General features: G+C 47.9%; 1 protein-coding gene across 1 annotated transcript in view; it reads left to right on the top strand.

The window, feature by feature from the left end:
- PTK7 (protein tyrosine kinase 7 (inactive)) overlaps positions 1 to 26,181 on the top strand; it is a 998,735-nt gene extending 972,554 nt beyond the window's left edge. The window contains exon 20 of the mRNA XM_069608884.1: positions 23,772 to 26,181. Within this exon, the coding sequence (XP_069464985.1) occupies positions 23,772 to 23,932 (161 nt within the window). The 3' untranslated portion in view covers positions 23,933 to 26,181. The remainder of the gene's footprint in view (positions 1 to 23,771) is intronic.
- The last annotated feature ends 566 nt before the right edge of the window (positions 26,182 to 26,747 follow it).

Genomic DNA, 26,747 nt, shown 5'->3' with positions numbered 1-26,747 from the left:
CCCCTGCCACAGCCTCTGGCTCCGGTCTCCGTACCTCAGCCTCCTGCTCCTAACACACCTCCTCCAGGCAGGACCCCCCTGACTCCTAGACGAGGAGGAGGACCCGGACACTCCCTAATCTGCCAAGGCCTTCCACGAACATCTGGCGGGACTGGCGGAGTACCTAGGCCTGCCTCAACCTGAGGCAGAACTGCCAGCGGATGTACTCGACGAGGTGCCCCTCTGCTAAAACTGGAATTCCACTGCAGACCGATGTAGTCTCCCTGGCAAAAAAGCGTTGGCTCAAGCCCCACTCTGTCCAGCCGATCAATCAACACCTGGACGCGAAATGCAGGCAGATGGAAGGGGATACACTCTTGCTCTCTGCCCATCCTCCGCCACACTCTTCAGTGATAGCAGCATCGGCACTTTACTCTAAACCAGTCCTAATCTTACTCATCTGTGGCCCTACTAGGCAAGGAGGAGAAGACCTTGGAGGCCTACGGGAAGAAGCTGTACTCCAACGCCTCCTTGCATCTTCGTCAAAGCAAATGCTGATGCCAAGCTGGCGGCCGCTAACCAGAGATTATGGCCGGAGATTGCCAGAACTCCCCACGTAGAGCCATGCACGTTTTAAGGCAGGGCTTGCTGAGGCCAAGCCGGTGGCTCAGGAAATCATAGAATCCACCGTGGCTGATATTGATACCTCTTCCATTTCCAGTAAAAGGTCCTTCCTTTTGGCCTCAATTCGGCCCCCAGGGTCTTTACCAGGCTCATGAATTCAGTGGCTGCACTCCTCTGGGCTCAGGGCCTCCATATCTACCCATATCTAGACTAGCTCGTCAGGACTACATCTCCCGGAAGCAGTTCACCACTCTTCCCAGGCTCTTATGAACACACTTCACGATCTGGGCTTCTCGCTCAATCTCAAGAAGTCACAGCTGCAGCCAACACAGACTCTGACCTTCTTGGGCCTCATCTTGGACACATGCTCCGAGAAGGTGTTTCCATCGGAGGACAAGATCACAACCATCAAGAGGGCCACTAGTCACTTCCTCAGCAGAGAGGTGACCTCATCCTGGTGGTACCAGCATCTCCTGGGTCTCTTGGCAGTCGTCCTACTAGCCGTACCCCAGACGAGACTCAGGATGAGGATGATACAGCTGCACTTTGCGGTATCATGGAACCAGGAGCAGGGCTCTCAATCCGAGATGATCAAAGTTCCTCCATCTATCCACCTGGATCTCACATGGTGGTCCAGGGACTTCAACTTGCGCACAGGCAGGCCCTTCTGGCCTGCCACCCCACAGGTCACCATTACCACAGATTCCTCGCTGGAGGGCTAGGGAGCCACCCTGGATGATCTTTCGGTCCATGGCAGGAGTACCATATCACTTGGCTGGAACTGAACGCTATGTGCCTAGCGCTCAGAGCTTTCCTTCCACTGCTCAGGGGCAAGGTTATCCTTCTCCAGACAGACAACTCGACCAGCATGTTCTACGTCAACAAGCAGGGAGGCACTATATCCCCTCCACTGTGCTGACTGGCATTCAGCATGTGGGAGTGGGCCCTGGAAAACGACATCTACCTCGCGGCGGTCCACCTTCTGGGGGAATCCAACCTGGAGGCGGAAGGCAGGCTCAGCAGGTTGGGAGTAGACAACTACGAGTGGCAGCTAAACTACCTCATTATTCAGGAGATCTTCAACAGATGGGGTCTCCCCGGGTGGATCTCTTTGCCACCTGGCACAACGAGAAGTGCCCTCACTTCACCTCCTGGCAGGGTCGAGGCCCCGGCTCCCTGGGCGACGCCTTCAGGATTCAGTGGAACAGTACGACAGCGTATGCGTTCGCACCCATTCCGCTGATTCACAGAGTGATCTGCAAGATCAGAGTCTCACCGGCTCAACATCATTCTGATAGCTCCATAGTGGCCGGCCAGGCCATGGTTCTCGGAGCTGGTCAGCCTCTCTGAGATGCCTCCAATTAACCTTCCGATGGGCCCAGCACATCTGTTGGTGCAGCAGGGGGCAGGGTCATCTACCCCGCCCCACTGGCAATAGTCCTCACAGCGTGCTTCCTGAGCATGTAACTCTAGGGCATCTCAGCCTCTCCCAGGAAATCTGGAAATCATACAGGGCGCAAGGGGCATGGCTACCAGCGCCCATTATAAGGATAAATGGACCAGGTTCTGCCACTGCGCAGACTCCAAGCAGATCAACCCCCTGGCATGTATTTTGGACTATGTGCTCTCCTTCTCAGCACACCTGGCCCACTAAGGTGTGCAGGTGGACATCTGCTGCTCTTACCTCGCAACCATCGGGGCTTATAGGAACTTGGAGGAGGTAGTCTTCTCCTCTCGTCCGATTGTCAAGAGTAATTTGACGGGGTTAGCAAGACTCTACCCTCCCATCAAGAGGCCACACCGCGTGTGGGAGCTTAACATAGTCTTGGGCTCCCTGGCGCACAAGCCATTTGAACCAATGGCGTCAGTGGACATCAGGCTGGTCACCATTAAGACGGCCTTACTAGTCGGCCTCCCCTCGGCTCGCAGAGTCAGCGAGACCCAGCCGCTGGTCGCCTCGGAACCATATACTACCTTTCACAAGGACATGGAGGACGAGTCAGAGTTCTGCACTGCCTGGATGTCAGGCGTTCCCTGAAATTCTACCTGGACAGGACTAAGGGCTTCTGCAAGTCAGACTCCCTGTTTGTCACTTTCGGAAGCGCAAGACCAGGCTATCGTGCCTCCATATCTCGCTGGATGGTCTCGGCCATCAAGGAATCTTACGAGGGCCAGCACAAGCCACTCCCGGCTAACATGCACGCCCACGCAGTCAGGACCAAGGCAACTGCCATCGCATTCCCGTGTCATGTCCCTTGGCAAGTCATAAGCAGGGTGGCCACGTGGGCCACTTCCTCTGCTTTCTGCATTACTGTTAGGATGCCAGCTCCAGGTCAGATGTGGCTTTTGGACAGGCTGTTCTCTGGAACCTATTTGTTTAAGGAGGGTCTCCTCTCCACCCTGGGGCTACATTCAGTTGTAATCGCCCATGCAGTATGGACGAAAGGGGATGACAGGGCGTAAGAGTAATTATAAGTTACTCACCGTAGTGACTAACCTGCTCTTGGTCCATTGTCGCCTTTCCTCCATACGTCCCACCATCCTCCCCCCTAATAATACTGGTGTCATTGGGCAATGTTAAATCTATTGTTGACGCGTCAATGGGGACTGAGGTGTGGCGGCGGAGTCAGGGCAGCACATGCTCCCAGGGCCGCACACCAAAATGTAAAGGGGAAGGTTTTTCTGGTGGAAAAGTTGGTCTCCTGTCCCTCGCAAGGGATGCCCATACAGTATGGAGGAAAGGGGACTATGGACTAAGAGTACGTTAGTCACTACAGTGTGTAACTTATCATTTCCTCCCGATAGTGGATGCCTGGGCGAGAAAGATATGTACTGCTGGTAGTATGGCTTTAAAAACAGCAAACGCAACCTGTGCCTTGTCAAAATGCACATTTACCCTGTGGGACTGCGTAGCTATGGCGGCTGACCACATCCCGGAAGGGGAAGAAAGAGACTGCTTCCTGGCTATCATCAAGGATGGTAAGGAGGCGATCTGTGAATGCCTCCAGTCAGGGCTGGATTCTGCAGATAGCATCAGCAGATCCATGGCAACCAGCACCATGTTGCTCAGATTTGCATGGTTTAAGTCTGTTTTGCACCAGATATGCAGTCTAGAGACTGCCACATACCCTTTGATGGCTCAAGGCTGTTTGGCAGCAAGGCTGATGACAGTTTGGAAAAGTTGCAGACCTCGAAAGGGGCAGCTAAATCTTAGTGCCGCGATTAGACAGCCTCAACACTCCTATTCGGGTTCATCATCTTGGAGGGGGTAATTAAATTCCATTCTACTACTCAGTTGGAAGAGGAAGAGTACAAGCCGGTCAGAGAAGATTCCCTCGTGGTGGACGAAGGAGAGGTACCAAGTCGGCCCAAGCAGTGGCAGTTTTAACCTCAGCCTCAAAACCACTCTGAGGCCTTGACTCACAAGACCCCAGTGGGAGGCAGACTTACTCAGCATCTCAAAGAATGGCGAGGCATTACTTCGGATGCTTGGGCACTAGAAACCATAGCTCAAGGTTACTGCCTACCTTTTCAAAAAAGGCCTTGGGATCATCCACCAGGGAGCAACTCTTTCAAAGTTCCGGATCTGCTCTTTGTGCAGGAAATGTTGACCCTGCTAGAGAAAGGTGCTATAGAACCGGTACCTCTGGTGGAGAGGAACAAGCGTTGACATTCCCCGTATTTTCTGATACTAAAAAAGGTCAGAAAATTGAGACCCATCTTGGACTAAAGAATCTTGAACAAGTTCCTCAGAAAGGACAAGTACAAGATGGTTACGCTTTCCCATCCAGACTGGATGGTGTCATTGCACTTTCGGGATGCTTACTTTCATGTGCCTATCCATCACAAGCACAGAAGGTACATGAGGTTCGCAGTTCTCATTATCAGTTTCGAGTTCTGCCATTCGGGCTGATCTCTGCCCGAGGGTTTTCATCAAATTTTTGGCGGTGTTATCAGCGAGTCTCGGGAGATGGGGGGGGGGGGGGATTCACGTCTATGCCTACCTGGACGATTGGCTGATTAGGGCCCATTCACCCGAACAAGCACAGTAATATCTCGGCGTAACCTGCCACACTCCCCACAAACTGCGCTTCTCCCTCAACTACAAGAAGTCCCACACAATACCATCTCAAAGACTCCAGTTCATTGGAGCAGTCCTGGATGCTTCCTCAGGAAAAGCCTCCTAGGTTTTTGGCCGGCTGGCTGTCCGGCAAGGACAGCCACTCTGCTGGGTGATTGACAGCCAGGCTGGAATGAATCTGATAGACCTGCATAAAAGGCGAGGCTTTTTGGCTTGGAAGGCAGTCGACCACTGGACGAAGGGATACGAAGAACTATTTGAAGAGGACGCCTGCTGCAACTCCTGGACCGTTGTTTTTCCCGGTGAAGCCTTGCTGTGCTGTAACTCCAAATTCGTATTGACAGAGAAGACACTGCAAGGACGACTTCTCCCTTTGAGTTGGTGGGACCAATCAACTCCAAAGTAAGCCACCTGGACATCCTTCTCTGATCTAGTTGAATTGCCACAGAGTTGCTGTTGGAAACCGAAATACCAGAGAGAGGAACACCAGTTTGTGTTGCTTTTAAGCTGGCCAAGAGCTCCAGGAAGCGGGACTGACCTAGCCTGACCCACCTCAACAGAGTGCTGAACCCCAGATGCAAGGAAAGTCAATCTTGACAGCCAGGAACCGTGGTGGTGCTGTTTGCGATGGGCGTGAAGAGCTGAAACACTGAATTGCCACTAGTTTGAAGATTGCTGGTTGCTGTCGGTAACCATCCAGTTTCAGTGCAGGAGTCCCCAGAAGTCCTCCCTCTTGTCCCCACAACTGAGACTCAGGATCTGCAGAGCTGCACAGGGACAGAAGTCATCTGCTGCATTTTCTTCTAACCAAAGGTACTGTACAGTCTAAGAACATACCTCTTGTTGTAGATCTACTCTTCACAAACCTAACAGCTTGTGGCCCTACATTGATTCTTCTTCTTCACTAAAGACTTCTGAAACATTGTGCAAAGACTTTTCTTGCTGCAAGAAGTGCTTCAGCTACATAGACTTTTGCCTATTGACTATGGCCTAGCCTGATTCACTGAAAGACTTCTCTCCTCTGACCCTCTGGGAATTATTGAAAAGTATTTGCCTGCTTAAGAATATTTGTGATCTCTTGCTTGTTCTTAACCTTTTCTTTAACACATCTCAGTGCTATTCTAAATGATAACCGTAACAGATCAATGTCCACAGTGTCCTAACTATTGATGTCACCTGAGGGTGTAGGAAGTGTCTTTGTGGCATCCCAAATGGATGCTTGCTGGTTCAGGAATTAAGACTGTGTATTTGTTAAGGTATTTGTGTGTTGCTATTATATCGCTCCCTTCTAAAAAAAAAAAAGCTTAAACAACTGACCAGTAATTAAATAAATAATTGTTTTGTCAAGTAAACTTGAGTTTAAGTGTTTGTTTGAATACTTGTCACTGTGAATCTTCGTGTAACCACTCTACTGCTCACGTTGACCACTCTTGAGATAAGCCTGGCTGCTCCAACACACTTCCAACCTGTGTAGTTCAGATTTATACCAAAGGTTGGGTCCTATTGCCAGGAGGCTGAGATTGTACACCCTAAATGTCCTACACCAAATCTGTACCTAACAAGGCGTTTTGGCTTGAAAGGCAGCGTCGACCACTGGACGTAGGAATCCGAAGAAGAACTTGGAATCGACATCTTCTGCAACTCCTGGACCGTTGGTTTGCCCAGTGAAGCCCTGCTGCTGTGCTGAAATTCGGAAATCGCCTCGACTAGAGAAGCTCTGCAAGGACAACTTCTCTCCTTGGGTTGGTGGGACCAATCAACCCCAACGTGAACTCGTCAGGACATCCTCTCGGAGCTGGCTGTACTGCTGCTGCTGGAACCGAAGTGCCAGGGAGAGGAACACCAGTGCATCGCTTTTAAGTCGGACCCGAGCTTCAGGAAGATCTTCTGGACTCCCAGGAAGCAGGACAGACAAAGCCTGAGCCACCTCAACAGAGTGCTGGTCCCCAGATGTGAGGAAAGTCCAGAGGCTGAGAACCGCGGTGGTGCTATTTGTTGAGACGCGAGGAGCTGAAACCACGGAGTGCCGCTGAATTGAAGTTTGCACATTGCTGCCGCTAACCGTCCCATTGAAGTGCAGGAGTCCCCAGACGTCCTCCCTCTTGTCCCCACAACTGAGGCCCAGGAACAGGATCTGCCGAGCTGTATAGGAACAGAAGCCAGCTGGAACCATTTCTTCTAACCAAAGGTACTGTAAAACTAAGGGGATTTACCTCATGGGTAGACTTACTTGTTCTCAGTTGAGACTAGTCTTGGTTGCTTTTGCAGAGTTGCTAGCAACTTTGCACCTCACGCCTCCGAGCTTGTGGCCCTACATTGATTCTACTTATCTACAAAGACTTCTAAAACATTGTGCAAGACACTTTGACTTACCTACAAGAAGTGCTTCAGCTCACCTAGACCTTTCTTAAATTGCATTGGCTGTCTTGGCTCCCTGAGAGACTTGTCTTACCTCTGACATTGTGCTTTACCTTACCTCCAGGAAAAGGTTAATTTACTTTGCATTGGGGATTAAAAAGTACTTACCTGCTTCAGAATATTTGTGTAACCTTTGCTTTATTCCCAAACCCTTTTCTTTGACACCAAAAACAGTATTGCTCCAAATGTACCAGTGATATATTGTCCTGAGGGTGTAGGAAGTGTCTGTGTGCCATCCCAAATGAGTACTTGCTGCTTTAGAGAATCTAAGAGTGTATTTTGGAGTGTATTTGTGTGTTATATATTGTTCCTTCTGAAGAAGGCTTATTGAACTGACGGTTAAATAAATGATTAATTGTTTAATCAAGAAACCTTGAGTGTAAGAGTTTATTTGAATACTTGTCACTGTAGACCTCTGTATAAGAACACTACTGCTCACATTGACCCCTCTTGAGATAAGCCTGGCTGCTCAGCCACACTACCAACCTGCGTAGAACCGACTTGTACCAAAGGTTGGGTTCCTATTACCAGGAGGTCCAGGTTGCTGTAGTCTCCCAAAGGGTACTGCACATAATCTTGCCTAACACAGTCCATGATAACAATTAAGACAAAATATAATTCATACTCCCACCCCCAAATTATTACTGCTTTGGGAGTCTATCATAAGATGATGAATATGTGGGAGGTCACAATACATTCGAAGAACAAGTTAATTACCGCTGGTAACGTTCTTTCGATTGGGTGTTCCGCCCATGTATTACTTATCGGTCCTCCCAGCCTACCACGCTGTAGAATTTACGCGTTTTTACACTTTGCTCTTTCTTGGAGCCTAGGAATTCCTCTACAGGAGGTGGGAAAACAGAACTGAAGCCAATGGGCTCTGCGTGCGCTATTTATACTGATGACGTCGACAGTCGAACGGAGGCCCTCAAGGGACATCGACGAGACGGCACACATCGCCCCCTGTCAGAAATAAAAATCAAACGGCTGAAGCTGGAAGCATAATTATCATAAGATGAGGAATACGTAGGTGGAACATCCAATCAAAAGAACGTAACCAGGGGTAAGTAACTTGTTCATGTACATTTATACATATTTCTTATGCTTGTAAATCTGCTTCGATGCACATGCTTTGCATAGGCCATCTAGTGGTTGCTTTGGAGTATTACATCTTGTTTTTCGAAATCAAAACCACGGAGTCCACAGGGGTGTTGCTGTCACACTGTCCCTATCCTACATGTACAGGGACCCATGATCATTCACGTTTCGGGAACCTCAGATTTTTTTTTTCTGCCATTGGTTGACCACGACTTTGAGAAGCGGCAAAGATCTTTACAGCACTTGGTGCCGAGACACAGCATTAACACGGTTTTTGGACGACCAACTAACAAAGCCAAAGCAGACATTCTCTATATCCTTCATTATTCGAAACAAAGTAGATTGGTGGTGGGAACGTCCTCCACTTTTTTTCAAGGCTTTGAGAATGCTGCTTCCCTTACAAATTCTTATTTTTGATAATGCTCAATTTCCAACTCCTGAATGCAGAAACTTTTTTTTAATTCTGTCCTGGATGTAACTCTAAATTTCCATGGAAGGACATGCGCAAAGTGTGGAACAGTTACCTTTCGTGGGATAACGCCGAGGACTGCTGCCATGTATCAAAAGTAAAGCCCAAATATTTCAGGCATTGCTGACAGAACAGCTGTGTAAATTACGCATTGCAGGCAGAACCAGCACCAGAGTACAGGCTCTCCAAGTGGAGTAATTGACCAACGAGAATGTACTCTAACACAGATATCCTTCTTTTGAGTCACCTACAGGCAAGGCCTCACAGCTGTCCCGCAGCTCTGAAGACTTGTTCACATTAAGTCAGGGAGAAGACACCTGGTGGCTACGAGGCTGCATATGCACATGGCCCTAAACGTCGCCACACAAAGCAGATGATTAAGTCACACCTCTGATGCCGGCAAACACTAGATGGTCTACACACAAGTCTGCTCAGCCAGACAAAGTAACATCTAAAAAGACTACATCCAGCCAACAATCTATAAAACCCGTTTCAGGCAAACCCTGAGGCTACACTGTCATCCTCTGCTATGCAACAGAAGGTTAGTGGACTCGGTAGGATAACTTTATCACCTTCACCACAGTTGTCCTCAGACGAGGGTGATGGTCACCATCGAACCGCACCATCAACCCTAAAAGGAAGGGTCTGTGGTGGATTTTAAGGTTACCAGGAATAGAATGGTTTTCCATGTAGGACAATGAATGTAAGGCCGAAAAAAGACAGAGCAGGTTGTGCCACCACTCAAAAGATAGCATGTGGAGCTAAAAGCCAAAGCACACATGCCTGACACCTATTCTATCAAAATATAGCTGCTTTGACAGGAAAATACTGTGCAAACGTCTCCAAGCTCCTGCCAGAAACAAGCCTTTCTAATGAAGAAATCCATAGTAGTTCTTTCTCATCAGGTAAACCTGCGCATTTATTTACTTTATTTCCTAGTGTCCAAAAAAGACCAGCCAAAAAAGGCCAGTACTAGATAACACTAGACATGAAAGATGCATACTTTCATACTTCATTGTTCCCAGGTCGCATGACATTTCTAAGGTCCAAAGGGAGCTCACGGTTGCCATGGTGGTGGTACATCTTCGTTGCCAAAAAGTCCTGTACACCCTTATCTAGATGACTGACTCACAACCTTAGGGATAGGCCTTAAAGATTTCTAACATATTTTTTCCTGCTGGTAAAATGATTTCCCTTTTTCTACCATGCACTACCTTGTGTTAGATGCTGACAAACTGGTGTATACCCTTCCACATATCTAGGGTTGGTTTGTGTCTGTTAGGTACAGATTTGGGGTTGTGCTCCTAGGGAGCCCTACAACCATATCGGCCTCCTGGCAATAGGACCCAACTTTTGGTACAAGTCTGAACTACACAGGTTGGTAGCGCAGTGGAGCATCCAGGCTCATCTCAAGAGGGGTCAACGTGAGCAGTAGAGTGGTTACACCAAGATTCACAGTGACAAGTATTCAAACAAACACTTAAAGTCAAGGTTTCTTGATAAAACAATGGATTTATTTACCGGTCATTTATATAAGCCTTCTTTAGAAGGGAGCAATTTTCTAGCAACACACAAATGCCTCCAAAATACACACTTAGTTTCTAAATCAGCAAGCATCCATTGGGGATGCCACGGCCACTTCCTACACCCTCAGGTGACATCAATTGTTAGGACACTGTGGACATTGCACATATCGGTGCTATTCTAAATGCTAACAGTAACATATCAAAGAAAAGGTTACTCAAAACATACAAGGGATCACAATTATTCTTAAGCTGGCAAATACTTTTCAACCCTCCTCAGTGTCAGAGGAGAGAAGAGTCTTTCAGTGGAAACAGGCTAGGCCAAAGTCAATAGACAAGTCTGTAGCTGAAGCACTTCTTGCAGGTAAGTAGAAAAGTCTTTGCACAATGTTTTTCAAAGTCTTTAGTGAAGAAGAACCAATGTAGGGCCACAAGCTGTTATGCTTGTGAAGAGTAGAAACAAATCTACAAGAGTTAAGCTCTTAGACTTTACAGTACCTTTTAGTTAGAAGAAAAAATGCAGCAGATGACTTCTGTTCTTGTGCAGCTCTGCAGATCCTAGTGTTCCTGGGCCTCAGTTGTGGGGACAAAAGGGAGGGTGTCTGGGGGCTCCAGCACTGCAATGGGACGGCTACCAACAGCAACCAGCTATTTTCCAACAAGTGCCAATTCAGTGTTTTAGCTCTTCGCGTCTACCGCAAACAGCACCACCAAGGTTTCTGCATGTCGAGACAGACTTTCCTTGCATCTGGTGTCCAGCACTCTGTTGGGCTCAGGCTCGGTCAGTCCTGCTTCCTGGGAGTCCGGAGGATCTTCCTGTAGTCTCTTGGCCAGCCTAAAAGCAACGCACACAAACTGGTGTTCCCCTCCCTGGTGTCGGGGTTCCAGCAGCAACTCTGTGGAATTTCAACCAGCTTCGATAGCAATGTCCAGATGGCTTACTGTGGAGTTGAGTAGTCCCACCAACTCAAAGGGAGAAGTCGTCCTTGCGGGAGCTTCTCTGTCGATGCAAATTTGGAGCTTCAGCACAGCAGCAGGGCTTCACCGGGAAAAACAACGGTACAGGAGTTGCAGCGGCATCCTCGTCAAGTTCTTTTTCGGATTCCTTCATCCCGTGGTCGACTCTACCATCCAAGCCAAAAAGCCTCGCCTTTTAAGCTAGTTTCTCCCATTCATTCCAGCCTGGCTGTCAGTCACCCAGCAGGGTGGCTGTCTTTGCCGGACAGCTAGCCGGCCAATCATCTAGGAGTGCATTCCTGTCTCCTAGGAGACTAAGCACAGGGAGTTTCGGGCTCCTCCCTCACTTGCTGCTCCCAACAGACACCCTGGAGCCAGAGATGGGCTTCACTCGTGAATCCCGCCAAAGGCAAAGCGAAGAAAGGGACCAAACCTGGTTTGGCGCGCAGAGTAAATCTCAAGAAGGACCTTTCCACAAAGAACTGGCGAAAAGACAACTGGGGCCATTTTGACAAAAATGGCACCCAAGGGTGCTTTACTGCAGCTGCAAACGCAGCCTGCAGTAAAGACACACCACAGTAGTTAAAGGTAAACCACTCCCACCAGCCATTAATCGAGGAAAGGGTAACATACAAATGTTACATGAGAAGATAGACACAGGGGATACTATGCAACCCCTCCAGCACCCTATTTATTTTAAGATAGTGTGTGCTGGGTCTTGAAATGTAAAGTAGCAAAGTAAAGTACATTTCACTTCACTGCTCTTGGAAACAATAGGTATCCAAGAGAAGGGTGTTTTAAGCCTTTGGGGAAATCTGTAAGACTTCCCTGTAGCACTACACTGAAGGTGCTGTGTGCTACAATGCCAAAAGATACCTATGGAGTTTGTCAGACTCCAAAAACCAAAAGAAACAGTGTTCAAATCACATTAAAATACATGAGTGGGGAAAAGGGTCTCACTCTCCAGGTAAAAATGAAAAAGTCCTAGAGTCCAGCAAAAGAGCTGAGGGTCTCTAAGGTAGAGTGGAATTAGCACATTTCTGAGAATTCTCCCTAACAGTGTCTTTAGGACACTACTGTGTATAGTGTAGGCCCATAGTGGACCTACCTTCCTGCTTGCTACTGTGGGTTAAGTTTATCTAAGGTCCAACTGGTGTAGGACTTAATAAGACTTATCTCTTAGTATTAGGGACCCAACTCTTAATATAGGCTTGTACTACACACGTCGGTAGAGTGGCTGAGCAGCCAGGCTTATCTTAGGAGGTAGTTATGTGAGCTGTAGAGCAGTACAGAGAAATTGTTACATACAAAGACCCAAGAAAACACGTACTCACTTAGTTATATTAAAATGTATTTATATATACACAAGTCCGTCTAAAATGCAGCAACTAACAATAGCATTCAATTGGAAATTGAATTAAATGTATCCAAGGGACAATAATGCCGGTGAGTAACTTTGTCTATGCTTCACCTATCCAGCACACAGTGACGTCCATTAAGGTCAGTAGCAGCACTTGTATGTATCACCTTTGCAAAATTTGAGTTGGAGGGAAAGTTTAAGTTTAAACATCACAGTTAGCAACTGTTAATATTAAGTTCACTCTCCCACAGGGATATAGGCAGTTTGTTTCCTAGAAATAAACGTGTTCACAATTAAGACCTATGGAGGAACCATCATTGCCAAAGCCAGTAGGATCAAGAAGATGGATCTTTGGGGAACCGGCACAGCCAAAGTTAAATGGACAGTTCCAGTTCTGATGAAGATCTTCAGAGGAAAGGTTAGCCTGTCAGTGGTTCAAAAAGAAAATGCAGGAGCTCAAGGGGAGCCTTCCTGATAACACGATAACACACAGGTCTGTTAGGCCTGCACAGAGGAATGGTGGTCAACTCTCACTTGAAGAAAACAGCTCTTCCCAAGCCCGGACGTACCAAAAATGGCACAAGGTAATTACTACCCAAGCCCCACAGTACCTTGAAGATGAAGAAGAAATTGAAGCAGGCTTCCTTCTCGGTACAACGTTGCAGACCCTGATTCCTGCTCCTTGGTTGTGGTGACGAAAGGGAGAACCTCTGTCGGGCTTCGGCAGCAGCACTTGGCAGGAGGGGTCGGCCACAATGGATTCAGCTCACTTCAGTGGCTTTGTGGTTTTGGCACCTTTTTCTTGGCACCAAGAAGAAGCTAATATCGCTGGTTGGATTCTCTTCGATTAATTGGTCCTGAACTCCGGTGAGGGGACTTCTGGTGAAGAATTCCTGCCTCTGGAGGTCCACACAGATCCCAGCAAATTATTTTAGCCAGATTTGATCTTTGGAAGACAATACACTCAATAATGGACCCGTGGCTATTGGTGTTCTGCATCCCAGTCGGAGAATGGCCCAAAATGAGGGTCTTGAGGCTAGTTGGTCCCACCAGGCTAAGAGGAAGTAGTCTTTGGCGAAGAGGAAGTCGTCCTTGGCGGATCGTCCCTGTTGATGTGAAAACCGGGTCAGCTCAGCTGCAGGGCTTCACCATTGCTTCTGAGGTCCTGGAAGGTGCTGCTGGCGTCTCTGCTTGTCTTCTGCTTTGGATTCCTTGTTCCAGTGGGCGGCTCTGCCTGTGGTCCCAAAACCCTCGCATTTTATGCTGGAACCCATTCATTCACACTCTTGGAGCGATCACCCACCTGGCGGTTGGTACAAAATTAGGCTTACCATCAGTTCAACCAGACTAGGGGCTCCCCAAGTGGGAAATCCTAGGCTAGAACTCCACCGCCAGAAATGGTTAGTGACACAGAGTGGAGTTTACGCAATCACTATGAAGTGGGCCTGGGCAGCAAAAGTGTTATGAGCACTTGCATTCGAACTCCAATTTTTCAAGCTACCACCCCTAGAGTTAATTGCTGGGACCACTCTGGTTGATCCTGTTGGTGCAAGTCCAAGGGTCGCGGCTTCGTGGCTGAAGTAGATGTCAGTTTGGCCCAGATAGCATGGCTTCTGATCTGATTCTAGGATGGCCCCAGCAGACTTGCAGCAGGACGTGCCAGATCTCCTGGTACAGCAGCAACAACAAGGATAGACTTCTAGGACTTAGCACGGGGAAGGACAGCGATATAATAACCCCAGGCAGAGGTCGGCAGGTTTGTATCAAGGTGGAGGCAGAGAACAAACTCTAGGCAGGCCTCACTTCGGGATGGAGAATTAGATGCAGGTGACCATTCCTGGGCTACCAGCTGAAGGGCTGCAGAGTCCTAGCTTCAGCGTGGGACAGTATGTGCTAGTAGAGGCCTGGACAGTGAATGGTCAGTCCATGGCATAGGCATGGGGCACTTCTGAAGTCCACTGACCGACTGCAGGATACTGTTACAGGACTAGTTGACCTTCATCAGTCCTAGGGAGGAAGGCACCGCCAAGGTTCTCTGCTGGTTGCAGGAGAGGCAGGAGAGGCAGCAGAGGTTTACCGGTCTTGGGTGAAAAAATAGCTTTCACCAGACCGAAACAAAAAAAGATAGATTTAGACCGAATAAATGCATAATTCGGTCTTTCTAAATCGATCCTAAAACCCCTTACCCACTTAAAACGTTATCTGCACTCACCCCTTCAAACCCACCCGCACTCCCCCACCTGCGCTTGCCTTGCTCCATCAACGCTGTCCTCCACACAGTTTCAGAAATGACAGCTGCTGTATGAGAGGCACACGAGTGCGAGGGAAGTCGAAGCAAGCTAAGTGTTTTGAGGGTGTGCATGTGTGTGTACATGTATGTGAGGAAGAGGTGTGCAAATGTATGTAGTTGGGGGAGGGGAGGGGCGCGAGTTAAAGTATTTTTTAGAAATGTAATGAATGTTGTAAGTGTGATGGGAAAGTGTGGTGCAGGACAGGAGGGGATGGGGAGCGTGAAAGGGTGGTTTGGGGGTGAAATCCCCTGAATACCTTTTAAAACCAAAGGTTGGGGCCCAACTTGAATACAGCATTTTGAAAACGACACCGAAAACGACCAAAATAAATCAGTCTTTTTGGTGTTCGAATTTCAAAATGCAGTAATATCACATAGAACCAGTTTACCAGTAGTTAACTTGAGAAATGCTAGTTCTTTACCAGCAGTTCTCTGGGTCGCCAATAAAATCTTTATGTTGTTGGATTCTTGGCTCCCGTGGGTGACCTTCAGAATGGCCCCAGGCCCTCCCCATATCTAAAATCCAGACTAGATTGCCTCAGCCTACCAATACAAAAATCTGCACGATTTAAACCGATAAGGGATGTCCAATCACTGACTGCCACTTTTCCCAACACTGGAAGAAATGTGGATTGGGGCCAGACAAATCAAATCCCAGTTTGAACCAGTTAAGTCGCATAAAGCACTTGCCCTAGGGCATCTGACTACAGTTCAGGGCTCTGCTATATTCACATGCGGAAGACATGCACACTGAATAACGTGTAGTCGAGGCAAAATAACCAGCACCCCTGCACTCGCATCACTGGCCTCTTGAATACAGGTCCCATTTTACTAGCTCACACTGCCCCCGCCAATCCCACTCTTCTCTCACATTAATACATTGTGTCCCAGATGCAACAAAATAAGCATATGTGAGTTGGCAGATGAGGGGGAAGGGTTAGGCAGTCCGTGAACTCAATCAATTACCATAAGCAACAGCCAAGGGTTATGGAAGGCAAGAACCTGTGGTTCAGAGAAGGGCTACTTGAAATGTGGGGCCACTGTCGCCCATTGTGCTTTGCTTAACATGCCGGTTGGCAGGCACAGAGATGCCTCAAAGCTTACTCTAACATGCTCAGGTGCTGTGCTCAGTAGCCTGCTGGGAATTCTGCCAACCTTGGATTAGGCAAGAAGGTCTTTGGTCAGGCATTCATCAGGCATTGACGGGGGAGGGGCCTGACTCCCTGGTCTTTTCGTCCAGAAATCTACCATGCTGTCACCCTCAAGCCCAACACTCTTCTCATACAGTCCACAGTGAAACTATCCCCCTCCCTCTCCACTGCCACCAACAAACACAAACTCGCCAGATGTTGACGTGGCACCAGGCCTTCGGTATCTGCGATGCTGCAACCCTGCAGTGGATTCTTCATGGCAAAACATGGAGCAAAAAAGATGAATGGTGGGGTGGGAAATCCTCAAATGTGCTGCACCTAAATTGGACCGACACCGAGGTTTGCCAAAACCCAATCCAGTTAAGTGGATCAGCAGTCAAGCCTTCGTCTCAGGAATGGTGACTGGTCTAGGGCTACAATGAGTCCACACAGAACACCAATAATATATGAAAAACTAATATTTATCAGGCCTTTAGTTACACACCAAGCAGTTAAAAATCACAGGTAAGTAATGTAATCAAAAACCATGTATACCCTATATTTATATTTCTGATGCTTGTGAATCTGCTTAGAATCACATGCTGTGCATAGTCCGACATCTACTGGTAACCGCTGAGTATTGCATCTTTCTTTCGAAGATCGAAAGGGGACGTTGACATGGGCGTGACTGTAACACTATCCCTAACGTGACTTGTACTGTACCCAAGATAAGTCGTGTCAAGGTCCCTCAGATTGTTTCATTCCGCCCAACTAGTTGGTCGTCTTATGCAGAGCTTGCAAGAGTTAAAGTTGCTTAAGATTTATTACTTTGTCCCACGACCTACAGTCATCTAGTCTCCTGACTACTTCTTTTTGACTGCCCCGTGGGTGTCCTGCCACCGAAGACATCCACAACTGCTCAGCGACGGGTGAACTGCTCGATGTCTGTCGACTGTGTGGCCTTGGCCCTCAGCCAGGCCCTTACAGTAGGGAGAGTGGGGCCTTGGGTTAATTATTTTTAAGAATGCATTTCCTTTTCCCTTTTCTTTACCTATTTGGTCTGGCTGCCGTCACCCTCTGCTGTGGAGAGGATGCCCTTCAAGTTTTGTCCGTCGTTTAACAGCAAATTCCCTTGGAAGAACACCATTTGCAATCAGTTTCTACCTCGATACCACGACGAGCGTTCTTGTAAATACTGCAAGCTCTTTCGTCCCAAGACAAGCCACCCTACCGACCTAGCTCTCTGCTCTTCCTTCTCTTCCCTCCTTTCCATACAGCTTACTGAATGGCCGCCTGGTGTATCTCAGGCTCGCAGGTCCCAGGCACCCCTGCCAGCCCTCCTGCACTTGCCTCTGGGCCCTGCACCCCACCCCCTCACTGCACTTGTAATAAATCCTTGAGAGCTTCTCTCTCCGCACTTCACCAGTCTCGACCGACCGGATGCGCTTGGTCCCCCGCCCCTCCCTTGCCCTGCCCGCACTTGCACGATCTGTATACAGCCCTGCCTGAAGATTGTTCTGTCAGTCCTCCCTTGTCTTCATCCCCTAATGTGCACTTGAAAAAAAACAAAATCGGCGTCAGGCATATTTGCTGTATCTAAACTGTTAAATGTATCATATTCGCTTAATCTGCCTGTACAGACCGTTATCATCTGAGAAATTCAAGGGCTCTGAGCGCCTGTTTTTCACTATTCCTACCCTGCCTGAGCGCTTTGAAACACTTGCCTGTATATAGGCGCTTTATAAATAAACATGATCATACTAAGACGTTAAAGGACAGGTGGACTAAACGGTGGGCGGCCTTAATGATGCAGGTCGAAAACCATTCCCCCGTTGGATGACAAGGAATCGATCGGCAGCCATGGCTCCGAACAGGAAGCCATCATTCAGCGGAACCTTCAGCTTCCCCGATACCTGTCCCCAGCCCTGATAGACAAGCCACCGGCTCTCTTATAGTGAGTTCACACCCCAGCGATAAAGGCCCACACTCAACACTAAAACCCAAACACACAACCCCAAGGCCTCCTCGACAGAGACGTTGAAGCACGGAATGCCAGCAGGCTCGCAGCGGTCTTCTCAGCATGCGACTGGGCTTTATTCTAACAAGGTCGTTCCCCCCCCCCCCCCCAAAAAACAAATGGTCGCTGACACACCGTCCAAGGGCGCGCAAGCATTTAAGACTTTGGGGGAGTAGTCGACGGCGCTGGCTGGCGCGTTGAGACCTAGCATTCAGCAGCTGAAAATACACCTGAGTCTCACGGCTATTATTTTGGCAGTAGAAGAACACGGTGGCATCCACTCATTAAGAGGAGTATTCAGAAGCCCCCAAACCCCCTCAAAGGCTTTATCAGGAAAAGCGCCCCCTTCTGACCAATCTTTTCTAACTCCAGACCCTTCTGCGTCTTCCCTGTGGACCAGGCAGAGATATGAGAATTATATGGACAAAATGGCCCAAATTTATAGATTGCTCAGATAAATATATCACTCTCGAGACCTAGGGAAGAGGACTCCTGCCCCATTCCACATAGGTTGCAGAAACTTCCCATTTCTACACGAGTCCACCAAGAGGATATCTTGGATTTCTAAGAACAGGAGGATACATATGAGGACAATCCTTACCAGGACACTTCTGACCAGGACCCAGACTGGGATCGGGATCAGTCAGCAGATCCGGGGCCTTGGCTTTCACCCAGAGCGCGCACACGCCGCTTACCCAGACAAAAATTGTTCTACCCCTCTACATCTGACCCACTGTATATACAAGGTCATGCCACACCAGACTCCCTGGTTGTAGCAACCACTAGAAAGAGGGAGGGGGTTCCACTGTCCATGGCGGAAGCCCCTTCGGATAAAGATTGCAAGAAACTTTATGCCCTCAGGAAACATATTACTACCTCTGCGGCCTACTAAACCAGGATTGCAAACAATACGACTCTCCTGGCTAGCTACAGCGACGTCCAATGGGGCCTTCAAGAGGTCCCACAGCCCACGTTATCACGCCTGCTGGCGGTGGTGACTTGAGGGCAGACAGGTGACCCACAATATATTAAAAAGACACTGCTGAGACTGTGGGATGCACTCTAGCCCAGGGGACTCCACTTAAGAGGCACGCCTGGCTGAAGAACTCAGATTTGTAAACCAGAAACTCAGGCCTCTTATTAATAAACCTGTCGAGGACTCTAACCTCTTTGGTAAAGCTGTCGATAACGCCCTGGAGACTGCCAAGAAGGAGCACGAAATGTTGAAGTCACTCAGCCAAATCACTGCTAAGCCATTCCACCAGTGTGGAAGCTCGAACAACTGCTGTTCCTTTCGTGGACCATCTTTCTTCCAGTCTCACTATGGACAATATGGTTCTGGAAGTACCACCTGGTCCTCCGGCCAAGGCAGTATCAGCAGAGAAGTCCACGGAGGCAAGGGTAGAGGCAGGAACTCTACACCTAAAGGCTCCCCAGCCTCAACCTCAGTGACTCGTCTATTCGGGTCCCATGCTACCCTGGTCTGGGATAGTTTGTCATTCATCCACGCCTGAGAGGGGATCCCATCATACCAGTGGGGGTTAAAGACAGTCGACCACGGTTACTGCATCGACTTTCACCAACCACCTCAATACCACCCACCGAAGACCAGACGCCCGTCATAAGAACACCTGCACATCCTGCTGGAAGAGGTTCAAGGTCTTCTGGAAAAGGGCACCGCAGAAGCTGTACCCATTCACTAGGTAAACAAGGGAAGTTATTCAGTGTACTTCCTTGTACCCAAAAAGGATCTCACCATGCACCCTGTATTAGACCTGCGCTCAGTGAACAAGTATGTCCAACCTCAAAAGTTCAGGATGACCACACTGCAGGAAGTAATCCCACTGCTGCTGCAAGAGGATTACATGGCCACATTGGATATGCAAGATGCATACTTTCATATTTCAATGTTGCCAGTGCACAGAGTACCTCAGGTTCATGATAGAAGACACACACTATAAATTCAAGGTTCTTCCCTTCGGCATTGCCTCAGCTCCTCAAGTGTTCACAAAGTTAGCTGCTCACATGTGCAGGCAGTCCATTCCAGTCTATCCTTACCTCGATGACGGGCTCATAACAGGGGATTCGTACGGAACATGCCTAACAAATACCCCAAAAACTGCAGATCTCCTTTATAACCTAGGGTTCTCGATCAACAAGAAAAAGTCCAGCCTAAACCCCAGCCAGGTCCAACAGTTTCTGGGGGCCTTAATTCGGACCAAAGGCGGCATAGTCTTTCCCTCCAACGAGAGGGTTCAAAACATGCTGTTCCAGATCCCTCGCTATGTAGCCAGTCATGAGGTGACAGTACGCAAAGCCATGCAACTGTTGGGGATGAAGGCATCCTGCATCTTCCTAGTTCCACACGCTCTCCTGCGCATGCGCCCCATGCAAGTGTGGCTCTCGAGCCAATGGTGTCAGGCAAGCGGACAATGGGACGATCTAGTGGTTGTCTCGGCAGCCCTCGTTCAGTCTCTGCAGTGGTGGTCAAGGGAAATCCTACTGCCGGCGAAAACCTTTACCAGACCGTTCTAGTCCTCACGGACAGTACTACGGCGATGCATTACTTAAACAAGGGGGCACTCACTCCCTAGGGCTGTCCAAACTGTCCCAGAATATATGGAAATGGGCTCTCAAACACATGTTCCAGGGGAACTAAATCATCTGGTGGACTTACTCAGAGACTTCCCTCTAACCGTAGAGAACCAGTGGCGACTGCACGAGGACATTGTACTCAACGTCTTTGCAGACTTGGGCTTCCCAGAGGTCGACTTGTTCGCAACTCTGGAGAAAGCACAATGCCCAGAGTACACCTCCATATACCCTCTGAACCGCTCCAAGGGGAACGGTCTCTGGATAACATGGTCAGTGAAATGTATCTATGCTTCCCCCGATCACCCCCCTCACTGATTCCCATGCTCAACAGAATAGTGCACAAGATGCACCAAGAGCCAGTCAGGATGATTCTTGTGGCCCCGATGTGGGCACGTCAAACTTGGTTCACCCATCTCATGGCAGTGTCGTTTCCCCTCCCAGGAAACTGCCATGCCCTTACAACATGCTGTCTCAAGACCAGGGGGAGACACTACATCCATGCTCTCAAACTCTCAATTTAGCAGCTTGGCTCCTGGCGTCATTAAGTTTTGGAACCTCCAACTCCCTCAAAGATGTATGGACATACTTGGGTTTCCTTGCTTCTCTAACAGCAGACATTGCTACTACAGCAAATGGAAGCGCTTTATCTGGTGTAATGGCAAGGGAATCAATCCTGTTGAATGCACACCTAAACATATTGTCCTGTACCTAACCCACCTGTCAGAATCACATCTGGTTTTCAATTCTATAAATGTCCACTTAGCTGCGTTTTAGTGGTACACCAGGTCCCAGAGCAAGGTTTTGTGGTGGATGATTGCAGTAATTAAAGCATTTATGGAAGGGGTACAGTGTCTTCATCCCCCTATTTCCAACCCAGCCCCCGGGTGCGACTTGAATGTTGTACTTACCAGACTAATGGGGCCTCCCTTTGAACCAATGCTCAAGGATAGCCTTAAAGCACTCCCCTACAAGACCGCCTTCCTGGTGGCGATCACCTCTATAAGGAGAGTTAGTGAACTGCAGGCCCTTTCAGTTCAGGACCCATTTGTCACGATTCACAAAGATAAGGTGGTTCTGCGCACTCACCCACGCTTTACACCTACATTTATCTCAAGTTCCATGTAAATCAATCCATAAAACTACCCACCTTTTCCCAGAACCCCACTAACGTGGCAGAAAGAAGCCTCTACATACTAGATGTGAGGAGAGCGGTTATCTATTATCAGGAAAAGACAAAGCCACTAAGATAAACAAACCAGTTCTTTGTTTCTGTGGCAGCTGGAAGACTGGAACCCTGTCTCTAAATCTGCTATCTCAAAGTGGATCATAAACTGCATCACACTGTTACACTCTTGCCAAGAGAGCTGCCCTTCATACATAGAGCACACTCTACTCTGGGTACAGGGGCTACCAGAGCATTCATTGCAAATGTGCCTCTTGAGTCCATTTGTAAATCAGCAACCTGGAGTTCTGTACACACCTTTACACAACACTGCTGCACAGATGCACACTCTAGGTCTTATTCTCAGGTGGGACAAGAGGTGCAAAGACATCTCTTTGCTACTGATCCTTCACACATCCCACCAACATCTCTGGGTACTGCTCGCTAGTCTATTCACAGCATGTGATTCTAAGCAGATTCACAAGCATCAGAAGACGTGCATTACTCACCGTAGTAGCATTTCTGATGATTGCATCTGCTTAGATTTACTTGCGCCCACCCTTCTTCCCCTTGTGGAGTAGAAGGAACATGGACATCTTACACTTTCTCTCATCTGTACTTGCTCACGCTGACTATGAGGTTCCCTCACGGCAGGAAAAATGCAACCAGAGGGACCTTGACGCGTGAGGGTTCTTGGGTACACTACACATCACATTAGGGATCTTGTTAGTCACGCCCATGTCGACGTCCCCTTTCGATCTTCGAAAGAAAGATGCAATACTCCGCAGTTACCACTAGATATCAGACTATGCACAGCATGTGAATCTAAGCAGATACAATCAGAAATGCTATTGCGGCGAGTAAGTCATGCATACATTCACTCTTAGAAATTGAATTGCATATAAATGATAGAAGTGTTCAATAGGTGAGTAATCCGATGTAGGAAAAACACTTTAATTAGTTAGAGGGAGCTGGGTTTGTGATTATTCTGTCTTATGAAGTAGAGCCCTAAAATGTATTGGACCATGTGCCCTAAAATCATAAGTTCCAAACTATGGTTCCTTCAGGGAACCCCATGTGCTGTGACGGTGATTCGAAAATTCATTAAAGTAAGGTAAGTACACCACTCTATCATAGAGCATCTTATAGAGTAGATGGGGGGAACCCCCCACCCCAACTGCCATCTTACTGCACTGAGGTAGGACTGGCTCTGGCTTCCACCCAGGTAGGCCTCCCACCCCATGCTGAGGGGGTCGGGTCCCCCATCCCCTCTTGACAAGGTCAGGGTCCTGATCATGTCCCACTTGATATCTTTCTTGGTACTGAAACAGTTTTTAAATGTTCTTATATTTTACGGTTAGATATTCTGGCCCTGCAGAGGAATTGTATTGATACCAAGCACATTAGACTAGTCCAAAGATTGTTTTATAAGGAAATGTTTTTTGAAACGGAAGGATGCATTGATTAAAGCAAGGAATTTCCTCCTTACTTTTGAATCTTTGGATTAAAATCATTATATGAATGTAATGTCTGAGAATAATCTGTTCATTCATATGCCAGCAAATACGGGGGGAGGACTTTCTTGGCAAACTAAGCCGGTTTCTTTCCTTGTCTCTGGTTTCACCATCTTCAAGTTGCTGCCTCCCACAACTGCTTCTACGGTTTACTCCAGGAATCTGCACCCTGCGGCTCTCCAGATGCTCTTGTCCATGACTCCCATGATCCCTCACCACTGGCTATGCTGGCTAGGGCTGATGGGAGCAGTAGGCCAAAACATGCAGAGAGCCAAAGGTGTAGTTAGTGTCTGCCTACAGGCTGAGACACTGGGAAACGCTGTCAGAAATTGTGGGCCTAACCACAAATGTTGGCTCTATCCCCTGGGTTCACACTTTATATTTGCTGCATCTTGTAAATTTGGCTTCTTATAACAGACGGATATGAAGCAGAGGCATATGTACCAGGGCATTAATGAGTAAGAAGGACTTTAGATCTGTAGTAACTATTGGTGAAGTGTAGCTATTCCACAGTAGCCTTAGTAATGTCTTTCTTACTCTTGCTTTTCTCTCAGGTTTTCAGAGTGGGAAGATGAAGCTACCACTTCCAGATGGCTGCCCTTCCAAGCTCTACAAACTGATGCAGCGCTGCTGGGCTACCAGCCCAAAGGACCGCCCATCATTCAGCGAGATTGCCAATACACTCGGGGACGTCCCTTCTGACAACAAAGTCTGACCATGGACGAAGAATGTTCAAGGTTGGGATAAACTGCAGTGTTTGCACCGTTCTTCAGCTACAGACCTGAGTCCATGTCTAAAACGTTTCAATCAGGGAGAAGCAATGGACAAGCAGCTTCTGGCTCCATGCTACAGAGCTCAGCCCCCAGGATTTTTGCCAAGCCGGTGGGCTGGACTGGAGAGAATGAGACTACAATGCTGGCCCCGCAGACTGGACACCCGGTTCTACCTCTGTCCCATTGGAGACTATTGACATTCCCGAAGGAAGCAGTGGTGCTAGACCATCATACTGACAGTGTCCACAAGCAGTCTCTGGCGACAACCTGGCCCACCTGTTCATCACATCCTCCGCCTTCATCTGTGTCTTCGTGCAAAGCTGCATTGAGTTAGAATCATGGAAAGCCTAGCTCGGCCTCTTAGCAATCATAAACTCTACAGCCTGCACGCACCGTGCCTGTAATCCCCACCGCTGTTAATAGTGCATTTGTGTAGGATCTCTTATCCTGAAGACACATGTGCCCCTATATACTAGCAGAGCTACCCCTGCAGCCTCATTGCAATGTGCATCTCTGCAATTAATGTTGAACATTCCTTGCGCTAGCATGGTGGGTGGGAAGAAGCAGTCCTCATGCCCAGCCATTTCTCTTCCATTTCACTTCGTTCTTATTCTTCTGGAGTACTTGCGGATTGCCCAATTCGCACTCTTTACTTTTAATCCTTTCTTGTCCTGGAGGTGTCTTAGCTTGCCACAATTCTTTGTAAATAAAGCCTATCCTCCCCAAAAGGATCTGCTGTCCCCCTACTTCACACCAATCCTATCCAATAGGTTTCAGCCTGTGCTCTGCAGACCAGTTATCGGTGTGCTTAAGAGCTATCCTATCCAAGAGGATCTTCTGGCCCCAATGCATTATCTGTCCAATAGGGTTCACTGTGCCTGTGCTCTACACAAATCCTGCCCAAGTTCAGTGTTCCCTGTGCCGTACCCGCATCCTCTCAAAGAAGATCCTGTGTCCCTGTCCTGTCCTAGCCAAGAGTATGTGCTGTCCCTGTACATCCCTCCGATCTGATGGAACACGTGGGCCCTGTGCTTGACCTCCATCATTTTGAAGGGGGATCCGTTCCCCCATGATGTACACCTATCCTTTCCAATAGGATCCCATGTCCATGTGCTTTATACCTACCCTATCCAAAAGCATCCGCTTTCCTGTGCTTTACACCTAGAATATCCACGAGAGCCCCTTTCACTGTATTCTCTGCCAGCTTTCTACATCTGGTGGAGCTCTCTGCATGGTCCCAGCCATATATATATGCATTAGGTGCCCCAGCCCCTTTTGGATGTGTTCTATGCTATTTATACTACATTCTAATTGCCTATACCCTGTATAACATCCATTGTATACTGCATTGGCCGCTCCTGGTTCAAGCCCAATCGATCCTTCTCAGTTTAAAAGGGGCATGCTTGCTGAAGTAGCTTGTTGAACCTTCACCATACAGTTCTTAATCATTCACTCTTTCCCTTCCTTCCCTACCACACAAATGCTGGAGATATTTTGCACAGGCAGGGTGGGACGCCTTGTTTAACTTTTAGTGGGTACTGGGCCGCTGGTATCACTATGGCAGAAGGGGAGCGTGGTGATCCGCGTGCCCCATGCATGTATCTGGCTTGTCATGTACATACTGTATTAATCATTCAATACCAGGCCCCTAATAGGAAGAGCACAGCAAAGAACCAGTGTATTTATCCAACGGTTCTAGCTTTGGTTTTGTTTGTTTTATTTTCCATTTCTATTTTTTGTAATAATGGTACTGTTTGTCCTTGTTTGTGGCATTATAGCACATCACCGTAGCTAAACGTATAAACTTCCCTAGCCAACTGGCCCTCCCAGAAGGGACCACCATGAAACACAATTGAGATATATTATTCATGTTATTCACTCAAACACTAAGTGCCTGGCATATGAAGGAGATTTTCACTAGCTTTTCAAGATATAATGCCGACTTTTGTATAATTAATTTTTGGTCAACCAGTTTTTATATGTTAGAATTTTTTTTAAATAAAACTTTAGCCGGTTTGCCCAGTTTGTGCCGGTCTTTGCTAATATTTTTTATTGTCGGTCAGACACAAATCCCCTTTCAAAGTGTCCGTCCATCGTTCCCTCATGCAGACGTTTACAACTGACAGGAAAGGTTTTTTTATGTTTTTATCTACTTGCTGCTCTTATTAAAGAATCACATTTTGTAGATAAATTGGCTGTGTTCTTTCTTAAATGTATCTGTAGAGACACACAGATCTAGCTTTAGAAATAATTTACAGAGAGATGTATGAATGCCTATGCTTGCATTTGAGGAATGCCCTGGTGTATTATCAGTATCTGCTCCTGTAGGTATGTATTGTGCATTAGCATTCAATGTCATTCGCTTTAAACATGTCCGCCTTGTGTCCCAAATGGTTTACTTTTTCCATACCAGAAGCGGTATGGAGGGACTCTGGAACTGTACCTCTTATTTCATGTTATTTTCTATCTGTATAGTTACTAACTGCTGTGGCTTCAAAGTAATTTGTATGGGAGCTCAGCAGACCGTACACTGTGTGGTAGAATTGTACATATGCCTTACCTTACAGGAAAATTGCATTACATAATAGACTGTACATAGGAATTGTAGAAACATGCAATGCGTTGGCCAGGATGACTAGTTCTGGAAGATGATCTAATGGATTCCTACCTTCTCCGTCGATCTGGCTGCAGAAATATTTGGGCCCCAAGTGGTGCACTACAGCTCTGTTACCTGTCGGCGTGCCACCTATGACATTG

Source organism: Ambystoma mexicanum, chromosome 4q (genome assembly GCF_040938575.1).
Source record: "Ambystoma mexicanum isolate Mex_15411 chromosome 4q, UKY_AmexF1_1, whole genome shotgun sequence".
NCBI lineage: Eukaryota > Metazoa > Chordata > Amphibia > Caudata > Ambystomatidae > Ambystoma > Ambystoma mexicanum.
The sequence above is the reverse complement of the archived record's forward strand: the minus strand, read 5'-3'. Positions and strand labels throughout refer to the sequence as shown.